This window comes from Phalaenopsis equestris, unplaced genomic scaffold, assembly GCF_001263595.1.
Source record: "Phalaenopsis equestris unplaced genomic scaffold, ASM126359v1 Scaffold219361, whole genome shotgun sequence".
In the NCBI taxonomy this organism is placed as follows: domain Eukaryota; kingdom Viridiplantae; phylum Streptophyta; class Magnoliopsida; order Asparagales; family Orchidaceae; genus Phalaenopsis; species Phalaenopsis equestris.
Genome location: NW_018237731.1, coordinates 77943 through 92905, shown reverse-complemented (window position 1 = coordinate 92905; position 14963 = coordinate 77943). Strand labels below are relative to the sequence as shown.

Genomic DNA, 14963 nt, shown 5'->3' with positions numbered 1-14963 from the left:
CATACTTTCTTAGTTTATTTGATCGAGCCTCATCCTCAAGTCTTGTGTTTATCCTTCGAGATAGATACAGGATTTGAGGTACAGTGCTCTTTCATTTTAAACTATGAAAAATATGAGGTCAGTTTGATTTCATACTTCAACGACCTTTTGAAGCGGGCAACGGGATTTCTATTCCGGCGACCAACAACTTCTTACGGGCAACTCCCCACAAACCCCCAAAATAGTGCCGACACATGTCTTCAAAATTTGGCCTCATTCAATGAATCTTCTAGAAAATAACTATGGTGCCTAGGCACCCAATTGTCGCACCTAGGCACCAGCCAATTTTTGCATCGGATGCCTAGGCGCAAAATCCTGACGCCTAGGCACCAGTTCGGTTGGTTTGGTACTTTTCTTCAATTTAACCCATTTTTCTGCTTTTTTAGGTATTTATGCTCCTTTTTACTCTTAAATTTTTTTTCTTGCACGTGCAGCCAAAAACATAAAAATACCCTTAATATCCTTAAAAATTGAGTATAAAATGTGCATAAGAATATGTAATTTTAGGGTGGATCAGTGAGTCAGGATGGTTGTGTGTAGAAGACGATTCAGATGATATAATACTCTCCCTTCTACTAGGCCCACCTCTACAAATGCCCTTTTTAGCAAGTTTCAACAAACTACTTCTTATCATCTCTAAAAACAAATAATTTGAAATGATAAAAAATAGTAGCAAATGAAGCCTATGTTTTGTTCCCAATGAAAAGTTTTATGACTTTGATAGAGGTTATCTAATTAATAAGGATGTTGCTGAAGTGCAAATTAAACATTCCGGACTTCAATTTCAGAGTAATAAATCAACTGCAAGTTTTCTCCACTTACATATACTGACAAAAAGAATGAGTTAGGTGGGCATTCCTTATGTGAAGTCTTTTTCCTTGAGAAATGTGATCTCATTCTGAGAAGTTCATCAAGCAGAATGAAGATCCAGTAAGTTGGATTGCTAGTTCAAATAATTTAAGCAAATTCAATACAGGAATTTGGTGCAAGCAACATTTCTGGTCCCAATAAATGTTAAATAGTCTATATATAGTAATTATGTTGAATTTTGTGGAAGAAATGAATTATGGTTTAAAAACAACTTTTTCCCATAATTCTATTATAGCATATCTTTAAAAGCATTATGATTTGGAAAAAATTAAAAGCATATGTGTATAATGTATATAGTTAGGAGAACTTTCATATCACGTAAGTTCTTTTTGTTTTTTGTATCTAGTGTTAGTTCAATATGTTTAATTATAAATGAATCAAAGAAGATTTACATGTATACCACTCTATTCTTATGTATTTACATATCTAACACCTAAACCTCTTTACTCTACCTCATTGATAAGGTTTGAGAGCACCCAAGTCTTAAGGAGAAACAACATGCAACTATCAAGAATCTCTAATTTGTAATAAAAAAATATTATTATTACACAAATCAAAATAAATGTGGGAGTCTAACTCATCAGCTTTCCTACAATAAAAAAAATATCAAAATATGTACAATAAGAGGCCAAATACAAAAAACCAAACAACAAAAACACATTATGTTTCAGTATTTCCAAAAAAACATCTAGGATTTCTTGCAAGCATTTATTAAAATGAACAAAAAATAGTGCAAGATATGCAATTCGTACCACACAAGGATCTACAGGCAATATGAAATAATTAAGTTTTTCTCTTTTGACACAAAACACACACACACACACACACACACACACACACACACACACACAAAGGAAGAGGGATAGAGAGATTGTGTAAGCTTCCTCGAATACATTTTTAAATATCTATCTCATTAATTCTCTATTAGAAGTTATACCATAATCATAAGTATCTCTGGATTTTACTCTCATAATAAATTTCTAATTTTGGTTTTTTGGGATCTTTGATGTAGAACAAAGGTTCACTTAAGAAGAGCAAACAAATCGATCGCGCTCTATTTTTTCATCAGTATGAATTAAACGTGAGAAGTTGATTAAAATCGGTCTAAATTGGTTTCTCTTGGTCCCAGTAGTAATAGTGTTTACCCAATCACATTTGAACGAGATACCAGAAATAAGCCTGAATAATTCATATCAATAATATATTTCACTCGCCCATAATAATTGAAGTCACCAACTTTCATGGTGTTCACAACAATGTAGTTTTGATTTATCCTATTATCATCGTAGGATTTGATATAGAATTTAATACCATTTATATAAAATCTCTTTTATCTCCACGCTACCTTGTTAGGACCATTTGTAAGAGCCATAATTTTATCAGATAAAGAAGAATCATAGGCTCTTTTAATTGGAAAAGAATAAAAGGTCTCAATAAAAAAGCACGTTTATGTTTCCAAAAAATAAAAAATATGTTAGGAAACTTACTTCTTTACTGAACCACCCACAAAATTTTTCATTCATAAGCTTCTCAATTTCTAAAGGGAAAAACCTTATGTGTTTATGCCTCGGGCTTTGCTCACTAGCAATAAATGCTTCGTTATGTGATAAAATATTATCACAATGAAGAAGCACGTATATATGAGCTTGCACTATGGATTTTTCATCTAAGATTAAGGTTGCAATCTTCTTTCCCTATGAAATTCTCTCACTGCAAAATTTATAGTGAATCTGTTCCTCATTTAATGAAAATTTTGAACTCATGGGCATATGGACTATCTAAAATCCCTCTAAATATATAGGGAAAAAATATATTCCTTCCTCCACTATATATCTCTATGCATTTTGTTTGTGCCTTATTTCCAACATTATCCATAAGCACCGATAAAAAATGTAAGTTATATTTTTATCATAAGTAAGTCAACTTAAATTAACAAATCAATCTTACATTTTATAAATTTCCTCTCAAGTGGATACACACACCTTTAATGCACTGGACAACCCAGTTTGGTTTCCTCAACTAAGTGAACAAGTTAGTGAATCATGATTGTGAAAAAAGAGGGAAAGAAAAACTTTTTTATCTTAAATAAATTTAGTACAACATTATGTTGAAGTTCTGTAGCCTGATTGGATTGATTACCTTATAACATAATTTCTTCCGATTGAGTGATTTTGTAATTGGTAGAATATCTTCAATTAGCAGTCATGGCTCTTTAGACCTGTTAGCTTGCATTTACTTATTTTAACATATCTAGATATATTTGATGAATATCATTTAGGCATTTTCATAATTTTAGCACTTCAAAGAACATTTTTTTTCTTTTATTGACATTGTGAAACAAGTTGACGGTAAAATAAATGTATCATTAACTAAAATGTGAGGATGGAGTTCACTTTTAACACCAATATCGGTTATGTTTTGTCTTGTTTGTAGATTATATTTTGATTTGTCAAGATCTAGAAGTGTGGATATGAAACTATCACAAAAATCAATCTTCTCTATATCCATTACATCCAAATTATGTGGAAAAATATTGTGCTCCCAATAAGGTATGTGGAAGAAAATATTTATTTTCTCCTACATTAACAAATCGTCAGATCCTTCTACTATCAAATTGGTATGCTTTCTTTTCTTTCTCCTATGAATTACATTATTATTTTTATCAAAAATAGGAAGAAGAGACACCAATTATGATAAAATTTGAGTGCTAGTAACTCCTTGAGGTGTGGTTCTAAATTCTTTACTATTATCAAAATATTGCTTATGCCGACGAAATATATGTCCTTGCGGGAATCAATGTGGATGACCCTTGAAAGATAATTTTTTGCATTTGTGCAACCATTATGACTACATATTTTTAGTACAACATGGATGTGCAAATTTACCTTTAGTACTCGTCCCAGATAACATAGAATATGCAAGAAAATCAATGATAATCCAAAATAATGTTGCACATATTTTGAAATTTTGACATGTAACCGCATCAAACATTGAACTCCCAAACATAATTTTTGTTACTCTTCAATTAATGGTTGTATGTAAATGTTAATGTCATTACCTAGAATTCTATTATTGTAGACAAAATAAAAGATGTATGTTTCATCCCAATCTGAGGTAAATTATACGTAACCAAAGTACAGGCCAAATACTATATGTACTACTCATAAGTATAAAGGGATTAAATCCATTTATGACCATACCTAAACCAATATTTCTTGTATCTGCAACAAAATCACGATGTAAATTTTCAAAAGATTTTCATGCATCACGATCAAATGGATGACAGAACATTCTACCTCTATGATCGCGTTTAGAGTGCTACATAATATCTTCAATGGATTTTTTTGTTTTGAACAATTGTTGTAGTCTAAGTATTAATAAAAAATGCAGAACCACCTTTGTTGAATTATTAGGTTTTTTTTATTTTTCTTCTAAAACTTTATCATTCTTAACATTAACCAATCGCGATGAACCATAAATATGACATGGATTCTGGTTACCACTAATTCTCAAACATAACATACAATCAATTGAGAAACCATATATCTTTTTGTACCTAACATTAAATGTTTTCATTAATTTTTTAACTTCATATGTACTCACAACATATCAAAAGATTTTGTTGTCAAGCAACGTAGACATTTTAAACGATACAAGTGTGAATTGAAAGATAATGTTGAGAATGACTTACACCCCATATATAAATTTTCCCCTGCATCTTCAAGCAGTTTTGAGAATTTGTCAGAATTTTTTAATGCATGTCTAATATGATGTACATTATCACCTTCAATGTTTATTGTGACATCGCTTGGATGAAGTATATTACTTAGTAATTTTTCTATGCCAACAATTTTATATTCTTCTTTTTCACTTAAAATTTGCTCATAAGTATTCTCAATGCTGTTTGATTTATTAATTGCAACATCACTGACAGCATAATGTTCTTCCCCATGCTTTTTCCACACAATATATTCACTAAAAAATCCATTGGAGAGCAAATGCATCCTAACATCTTTTAAACTATGGAAGTATCTAATGATGCACATTTTTCATGGACATAAATTTTTGTCTAATGCATTCTTTCTCCGACTTGCAAATTCCAAGAAACTTTTGATACCTTTTTTATATTTGTGATTCCTTTTAAAATTAATTATCCAACTTTTATCCATGATTTTTGAAAAGTTAGCATTAAATTTAAAATTAATAAATATTGAGTATGAAATTGTTGAAATAATTAAAAAAAAAGTGTAAAGCAAAGAATGATGAGTTGGAGGCCAACATGACTCAAAATAGACTTCCAAAGTAATTTTGTAAAGTCTAAACAATATGTCATACTAATTTAACAACCACAATGAATCCTTTGTGAAAATAGAGCAGTATCTTAAGGGTTCTTGTTTAACAACTACTATCATTACATAGTTAAATAGATTTAGGTTATGAGAGTGCTTTAACCACCTAGCAAATGAACTTTCTCTTTTTAGATATATTTTATTTATTTTTAAAGTTTTTCATAGATGGTAGATAGAGATTTCATTTGGCTAGTTACGACTCTTTTATTCAATATGCTAAAGGTACCACTCTTTATTAGTGAATCAAACAAAGCACCTATTGAATTCCTATCGAAGAGAACATATTTTTTTAGAGTATACTTATAAATTCAAACTCAAAAAGAGCTAGAGGCACGCACTCCCATTTAAACTCAATATGAAACATCTAATACTTAAATTCATTGTTGAACAAGTTGATCCTCACCTTCTTATCATTATGTAACACGTACTCCCATTTATCCTGTAAAACTCCAAATTGTCCAGCTTCAATAAAAATTGTTAAAGGAATGCACACATATAACAATAATATTGTACACCATAATGAAAATGGTAATCCATGACAAGAACACTAAAAAAATACAATAGAGTTTACATGATTTAGTGAGGTTCCCATACATTCACTATCTAACATGATGTATATATTCAACAAAATTATTATATAAATGCTTACCATAAAAATTTTTCTTCTCTCTCTCTGTCTCTCTCTTATTTTCTCTTCAAACTTAGAGCAGGATTTCACCATCTACAATGCTCACCAAAAATAATGAAGAGCTAATTTTCTTTGTCAAACCATCATTTTAATCACTAGACTATATGACCATTATTAATTCTGTTTTAAAAATGCCACTTACTTCCAACAATCAAATTTAATTTTTTGTGGTATATTGTAAATCACTTAATAGACATGCTCTTCAACTTGACATCAATAATGTTAACTTCTAATCTCTAATTATAACTTAGTTTATTTTAATTATTTTTTTATAGAAGGATTTACATGATTGAAGAATTGGAAAGATTAGCAAACATGGATATATCCAAGGAACATTCCATTGAGGCGGCCAAAATGAACTTTTTAGATGTATCCATTAAAAAAGGTAAATGACTATGAGCAAGAAGAAGATTTGATTGCATACCACTCAATTCTAATGCATATTATATATCTAACACCAAAACGAAACCCAAAAATAAAAATGAAGAAAATAAAATAAGAAAAATTCTTGACATCTGAGGCTCTTACCACATAAGGATTTGCAACAATATGAAGGAAGCCTACAAGGGAGATCAGTGGCAAGGGCTGTGGTTTCATCACGGGAGGAAGCTAGGGGAGATAGGCGTGTGAGAGGAGGAAGTCCACGCAATTTCAAGAAGAAGAGAGCATGGAAGATCGACAGCTCTAAGGATTTCATGGGGAATAAATTCATGAATCAACAACGTGAGGGAGGGAAGATTTACACACACTGGCTCGGTTTGCTTTGTTAAAACCAAGAGAAGAGGAAAAAAAACCATAATTTTACGACAGTTTAAAATCGCTGGCAAAAAGAATTTTGCACCTGCATACCACAAGCGCAAAAATGTTCCAATGTGGTGATTTACACCGCTGTTAAAGATGACTTTTAATGATAGTTCCAAAACTGCTGCAAAATTATGCTGCTAAAAGTAAAATTTTTATTCTATAAAGAAACAATTGTTTTTCCTGCATGATCATAAACGCTTATTCTTTTTAGTTTTTCATACACTTCTAAGTTGTGGAAGGAGAATATAACTTATTTCATGTTATAACCTTAATAAATTAGTCATAGTTATATATATATATATATATATATATCATCACATTTATACACACATATCATTAATAAAAAAATAAATTGAGAATTGATATATTTCTACAATTTTTATATAGTTACATATATAACATTTATGTTGAGATAGTTAAATTATATAATACTTTAATATTATAATCACAATGCAAAAATTTGGATGAGAAGCTGAGTTCTAATTTTTAAAATATATAATATTAATGTTATTCTGATGTGATATTAAAGATTAGGACTTATGAATAAATATTAAAATTTAAATGTTAGGTGTGAAACACAGAATTTCTGTAAATTCCCCAAACTTCGAAATCTATTGGGCATAAATGAATGATTCAATATTCTTTTGTGCTCCTTTTGGGTCAGTTTGTTATTGAATTATATAATAATTATTATATTCTCACTTAAAGAAGCAATTGTTTTTCCTCCACGATCATAAATGCTTACTCTTTTTAGTTTTTCTTACAATTCTTAGTTGTGGTAGGAGGATATAGCTTAATTTAACATTATTAGGTCATTCATAGCTTTAATATATATTTAGTCACATTTATACACATATCATTAATAAAAAAAAAAATTGAGAAATGATACATTTCTACAATTTTAATAAAGTTACATGCACATACCATCAAAATTGAGATAGCTATAATATATAATACTCTAATATGGATGAAAAGCAGAGTTTTAATTTTTAAAATAATATAAATGTTATTCTAATGTGATACTAAGAATTAGATCTTATAGATAAATATTAGAAGTTAAGTGTTAGTTGTGAAAAGAAAACATAATTTCCTCAAATTTCCGAAACAAAATTTAATAAAAAAAAAACATTGCCCTTCGAAACCTATCAGGCATAAATTAATGATTAAGGATAATGCTATTATGCAAACAACTATTCTTCCCAACATGGAGTATTCAAATTCATTAAGCTCCTCAATTTCAAATTAGTTCTCCAACATTCTTACATTTCCCAAAATTTTACATGTAAGGTTTTGAAGTCTATTCCATCTATCACCATCACTTCAGCACAACCCTCATGTTAGCATTAGTGTTTAATTTTAATATAAGGAACCAAATACGTACCCTGATTTTCTGCTAAGCTCCTACACAAAATATTCAATCAAATTAAAACCTAAACTTTATAAAACCAAAAGAAAAGCCCATAATAATTCCTTCCAACTACCACAAGCTATAATTAATAATCAGCCTAAGCATCATTCCACAACGTGAAGAGAGGCGCTCCATGGCAATTACTGATACCACCACCCTGCCTTGCCGAATTCACCATCCAACCATCCCCTTGATCATATCCAGTCTCCTTCACCATATTAGCCGAATAGTAAACATTTCTCCCACAATAAGGATCTGAAGCACCCAACAGATTCTCGTAGCCCAGACTATTCTTCACCTCACTATCTCCATAGCCACCACCATTACCACCACCACCACCACCACCTTGGCCTCCTTCAATCATCATTGTGCCCATAGGTATCACATACCCACTCCCACCATATAGCATCGAGCTTGAAGAACCCCCACTTTGCTCTACCGATGATTCCATACCCACCATGCTATGAATTCCTGAAGGCTGGAAGAAATTGTGAGTCGTGCTTCCCAAGTGAATTTCCTGTTGCATATCATGCACACCATGGCCTAAGGTGACATCTGGCTCCGGCTTACACCAACCTCTTTGTTGGCTTACAGCCGCAGCGTAAGGATAGTGCAATCCTATATTTTGCTGCTGCTGCTGCTGGAAAGCCATGGCTGGCCAACCATAATGATGTGAGGGGTAGCCAGCCAGACCAGCCTCTCTGATATGAGAGGCGACAACAATGGAAGTGCCGCTATCATCGGATCTTTGTCCTTCGATGCTGGACTCCGAGTGGTCGCCGACGTCTTTCAGACGCTTCGCCGCACCACCGATAGGAAGGGTGCTGCTTTCGAGTATGCTTTTGACGTCGTAGCGACTCATGTCGAAGTTGGTCACAGCATTAAGGCCCCGGAATTTGATGGCGGCGATGTCGTATGCCTCCGCAGCCTCCTCCTGTGTGCCTTTTTTTAAAAAAAAATTATATTTATATATACATATAATATTGAGGACTTGTTGCCTGCTCTATTGTTGCATGTTAAAGGTTAAGTTATATTATATTCATAAAAATTGTGATGAGGTGACAAATATAGGTGCTTACTGAATGTGCCTAGGTAGAGGTCCTTGTTTCCTGCCACTCTTCCTATTCTTGCTTGCCATCTTCCATGCTGGTGGTGTCTGCCACATTTGGATAGAATGGATGGAGTAAGTACTTTAAAAGCGAGCAGACTAGTTTTTAAATGTGCTAACTTCATGCAACGAGATGCAAAGAATGATAGGATGAGTTGCACTATTTTTTATTTTTTCTATTTTTGTTTTATATAAATTACAAGGTATAATTTAAATTGATGTGAAAATTAGTGAGCAATTAATGTATATCTTTAGGCATGCACACTATTGAGACTATTAATTTATGATCAGTTTCTTATTGCAATTATTAGAAATTCTAACTTATAGATTAATTATATATTAATCTTTATGCTAAAGTATTTCTTGGAAGAAGTTTAGTAATGTAGAAAATGCATTGCTAGCAAAAAGAATAGCATCATAATACAATTTATTAATCTTCCTCTTCCAAATGGGTGTTTTCCAGGAAATCTTTTATATTATTATTTTTTTTCATTTAGATAGTTTATTAGATATTGAAACCTATTACATTATATAAAAAAAAAGCAACATACTATATAATTTCTTATATATTAGGTCAGATTTGCGGAAGGATTGTTAGAGAATCTTCTCTCCAACAAAAAGGCCCACATTAGAAGCACATTCTAACTAATAAATTAAAACTCAGTTGTCACTAATCTTATGTCTTCAGATTTATATAGTTAAGGCAAACATTTCTAACCAAGATAGATAACTATTTCTGCCTTAGTTAATTTTTTATTCGATAGCAAGTCTTAATTTTGGTAAGATCATTTCTATGAAGACAAAAAATTAAATAGTAAGAATATATTCATGTTATTTTTATAGCGACGCCCTATAAAAATCTTTGAAGGATTTTATCACAGAATTTCCAATCTTAGGCTAATGCATCATTTACTAAAGCAGTTACCGCCCAATTCCTAAATATTTAGGAATCTAACATTTTAATTTTACTTCTTATATTTATAACACCCAAATCTTTAATATCAGAAAAAAAGGCATGCATCCATAGGTGAAGTGATGTATATGTAGGAATTAAAATTTAGATGTTAGTTATGTAAATAAGTGGAATGAAGTGCTATACATATATGTATGTATGTATATGTGTGTGTGTGTGTGTGTTAATCTTCCTTGAAAAGAAAAATAATTAGATTTCATCACTAATTAATTTACTCGAATATAACTAGAAATCAACATTAGTTAGATTTTATTATCAGAAAAAGAAATGATCATAAAATCATTATTTTTAAGAATGATTGTCGATTTACAAACAATCCAATGATCACTTATACTCAAATTTTGACAATACCTAATCATAACATGATATAAAATACCTCGTTACACCACGGTAAATGGAGGCTCCGCGAGAAAAACCACTACTCTTCCTGTATAAAAAAAAAAAAATTAATTTTCAATTTTTTTTTCCTTCAAGGGAAAGCCTCTTTTATCTTACACAGGATATCTATATATTCCTTTCCTTCTGTTTTTCTAATAAAATCAGTACCACGTGGAAACTTTTTGTAAAGAGGACATACCTCCTTAGAGATGCCACATACTCCTGCCTTGTCATATGCTTCATCTCCTCCAACTCTTTCTCATAATTACTAATCTATTAAACCATATAAAAATTACAATAATAAGAGTAAATTGTTCAATAGCTTTAATTTTGAGATGAATTCAGTTATTGTTATCAATTTACAAAAAAAATAATTTAAAAAAAAAGTAATAAAAATACATACAGGAAAATTGGTTGTTGTAGTAGTACCCCAGTACTTGAGTGCAGCCAAATCATAAGCCCTTGCTGCCTTTTCTTCCTTGTCATAGCCACCTGTGTCCAAAAATAATAAAGTAGGTAGATGAGAGAAAAGAAGCAGGAAGGAAAGGAACCAATCAACCATTGATTCCCTGACCAAATATCCTCAGCAGGAGGTAAAAAAAAAGCTCAGCAATGACATAAATTTTTGGTACACAATGAAAAGAAATTTAAAAGGACAGCATCTTTTGCTTACCCAGGTAGACTGTATCAGTTGGAAGATGAGTCCAATTTCCATAACAAGACAATGCCATGAAAGAATATCCAAATATGAGAAAGTTAGCTTTGCAGGGTGTAAAATCCAAAGCATGAATATATGGAGAATAAAACTTATGCATAGTTTTCTGTATTTTGAGACTCAAGCAAATAATCTTTTGGAGCGTGAATTTTATCTTTATTGCAAAATGTTTTTCATTATATTACGAATTTTTTCTTAATTTGAAGGACAATAATCAAAATAATAATTTTTAAAATGTTAAGAAATTTAAAAGGTTGCAAAAAAAAAAAAAAATGCTAATAGTAATAAGTTTTGAAATTTTGGAGGATGTGTTTTACATCTTAAAAAAGAAATTTAAATCGAGATATATAAAGTAATTTATTTTCCGTGTATTTTAAGAACTTTATATTGCTAGAAATCGATGCATACCTTGTCTTCCCTTGCGCGTTTGTCCTTCTCTCCTGCAACTGTTATCCCAAAGATGAGCTTCATATCTCCCCGTCCACCTATGCCTGTTTCAATGTAGATATATAAACCTTAGATTATATATGCTAAGCAGAAAAAAAAATTAAAAAATAAAAAGGCATCAAATGAATTACAGAAGTGGGGCACGCTTACTCACCGAAAAATATGTCCCAGGAAAATGCACTGGAAAAGGATTATGAACTAAAATAATATGGATTGTCTTGTATTTGGGATTAAACGCCAACTAATTTATGTCAGATTTTTTCTTATTTTGAATACCTTTATATATTTTTGTTTTAGGATATATTCGTATATTGTTATATTTTTTTGCATTACTCATGCATGCTATACAGAATCAAATTTATAATAAAGCATATGTAGTGCTCCTAATGACCTTAAGTTGTAAATTATGTTTAGAATGTTTGATAGGAAGTATTCTTAACTTTCATGCATTGACGTAAATAATTCAAAATGCTATCATGTTCATCAACCACCCTTTAAGAATTAACTAAGAAAAAAATGAAGAACTCGGAATCTAAACGTTCGTTTTACAGACTCCTAAACCGGAAACTTATAAGTAACAATCATAACAATATTAATTAATAGTTGCATTTTTAAGGGATTCAAATCATTTGACAACCTTTTATTTCAGATATACTCTTTAAATTATAAGCAGTGATTAAGTAATACAAACTATTTGTGAGTAGTCTTAACAGTTAGTAATTTTCATAGAAAAACATGACTATAACTTCTAGTCTCAGATGCAAGTCATTTATTTCCAAGAAAGAAGAAAGGAGAGTTAGTTGTGTGATTATAAGTTCAAAAATATGGTTAATGATGTTTTTTTTTCCATAATTAAAAAAAAATGATAAGATAAATGCATAATCACTTTTTTAGATAAATGTGCATGTGATTTGAACTTCAATTTTAAGCACTGAAAAAAAATAATAATAAAATAATAACCTAAGTTAGCAAGACCAAATTCTTCACAGGCAAAAGTGGTAGCTCCCAATCAGTAAACTTCCCGGCTAACTCAATCTAAAGACTAGCACAACATAAAATATTACTCTCTTCTAAATGAAAAAAGAAAAAAATTCAAAAAAAAATATTTTTCATTATTATTAATTTCCGAAAACAAAAGCCAAAAACCAACAAAAAAAAAAAAAAAAACAATAACAAAAACATTCCTGCAATAATAAAACAACAAAATGCATCCAAATAACCAATTTCTTCCGTATCTCAACAAAAGAAAGTGCAAGCCATGGCCAAACCTTGTAACTCCTCGGTAAATTGAAGTCCTTTGCCCAAAAGTATCAATAGACTTCCTTGGCACAGCTTCTATAACACCACTATGTACATCAACTTTCCCGCAACTCCCGCCACCCTTTCCCTCATTCTCCAACAACAAGCTCTCACCTCCACAATCGCCACCGCCGGCCATTTCCGCCGCCACTAGCTGCAAAGCTGAAGTGGGCTGCGAACCAGTGCTCATCGACAACGCCAGGCTCTGTGATGGTCCGCCTCTCCCTCTGACTACAACAATTTTCGTTATAGTAATCTTCCATTTGTAATTAAAGATGAATGTAGCTTCATAAAACTCTTAAATCTCAGTTTCATGAAAAATAAAAAGAAAATGCCTATGGATATTTGTTGAGATGAAAGCATTCTATCAAAAAATATCATCATAATATTCTGAAAAAGCTTACTTCCAACATCTTCTCCTTCTTCCTTGCTCTCCATCATGGACCCCGATGGAGTCGGCTGGTTTCTCAACCACGTCTTGATCATTGACAGCCCAATAGAACCATTCCCTCCACCACTGGTAGATGCAACTCCTGGAACTTGTAGCGAGCAGTTTGAATACAAGTAATGATCCCCAACAATGGATCCGATCCTCGGCTCGTGGTCAGAGAAAGGGGGCGGCCCGCCGCTGCCTCCGCTGCCGAGAAAATCTTCAAGCTTTGGCTCCTCCACAACAACTTCATCCATATTTCCACACTTGCCGCCGCTCGAGTCCACTATCATAGACAGCTCTGAAGTGCTCCCTTTAAAGTCCAAACTCTTCATACTCCAATCTGTATATTTCAAAGTTTATACTAACAAACATCAACAAAAACAAAACCTAGGGTTTTGATTATGTTTCACGTAACAAGACAGATCGCTAAACTAACCGTTAGGTGCGCGGTTGAAGGCTTCAAGGATGGAGAAGGAGCCATCAGGCCTCAGGCTTGAGTTGGAACCGTAGCAGTCTGCTTCCTCGGTGGAGAGGGAGTGCTCCTGAGGAGAGAGAGAGAAGCCCAGCCAGTTATTCGTAGAAGTCATTTGAGATGTGGAGCTCTCGTCCTTTGCTTGAAGATGAAAGCTAGAGAGAGAGGAGGTTGAAAATGATGAGTGGGAAGCAGGAAGAAGACTGCATTGAGGTTTGAAAGAGGGAAGGGGAAAGGTCTGAGGAACCTGAGAGAAAATAACAAATCAAGGGGCTTGCTTTATTCATAAATATATATGTGTATATATATCTGCAGCCATGGACAAAGTTATTCAACACGTTGCTTCTCTCTCTCTTGCTCTAACTGGTAAAGCAGGAGGCGGTAGCCTGATAGATGACAGACATGTTAAATTGCTAGGAACAAGATTGTTTTTTAAATTGAATATTAACTCAGATGTTCTACTTTAGGACCCTCAGAGAATTAATGCATATAATTAAAGCTTTTTATTTTTTTATATTTCGCTCGCTTATATATAAATACGGTCGATGTGAGAAATTGACGGTATTATTATAATTTTGCATCTAAAATTTTAGACAACAGCATTACTATTCTATTGATTGATGTAAGTTTGAAAATATAATATTATTTAAGATAACAATCAATGGAAGATTATCCAAATTCATTTTGATTTTTATTATTTTCCTTCGGCTGAAGATGCATAAATTATCTATCTGACATATGTCTTCTTGGTTTTGTTTTCTACCTAGTTACGTTTCCTTTTAAAGGTTGTTATATCATAATATTATAGGAGTTGTGTCCTCCAAAAATTTTTTGCATGCCCAGCAAATTTGAAAAATAGTATTTTTGTTTTTCGTAATTTTCAGAGAGTAAAATTGAGTGTCTCCACATAAGGAATCAAATTGAAGCTTTGATAAAAATTTTCTCACTAAATTTGACGAAACGTGTTCTTACAATTTTAA

General features: G+C 31.9%; 1 protein-coding gene across 1 annotated transcript; it reads right to left on the bottom strand.

The window, feature by feature from the left end:
• Positions 1–7954: 7954 nt before the first annotated feature.
• LOC110037434 (AP2-like ethylene-responsive transcription factor AIL1) lies at positions 7955–14295 on the bottom strand. Its single transcript, XM_020742086.1, has 10 exons — positions 13948–14295; positions 13483–13851; positions 13048–13309; positions 11741–11823; positions 11291–11299; positions 11021–11109; positions 10817–10890; positions 10616–10666; positions 9238–9314; positions 7955–9100 (listed from the first exon to the last, which is right to left on the bottom strand). Exons 1-10 carry the CDS (start codon positions 14096–14098, stop codon positions 8256–8258), a joined length of 2010 nt encoding a protein of 669 aa, XP_020597745.1. The 5' UTR covers positions 14099–14295; the 3' UTR covers positions 7955–8255.
• Positions 14296–14963: the final 668 nt, after the last annotated feature.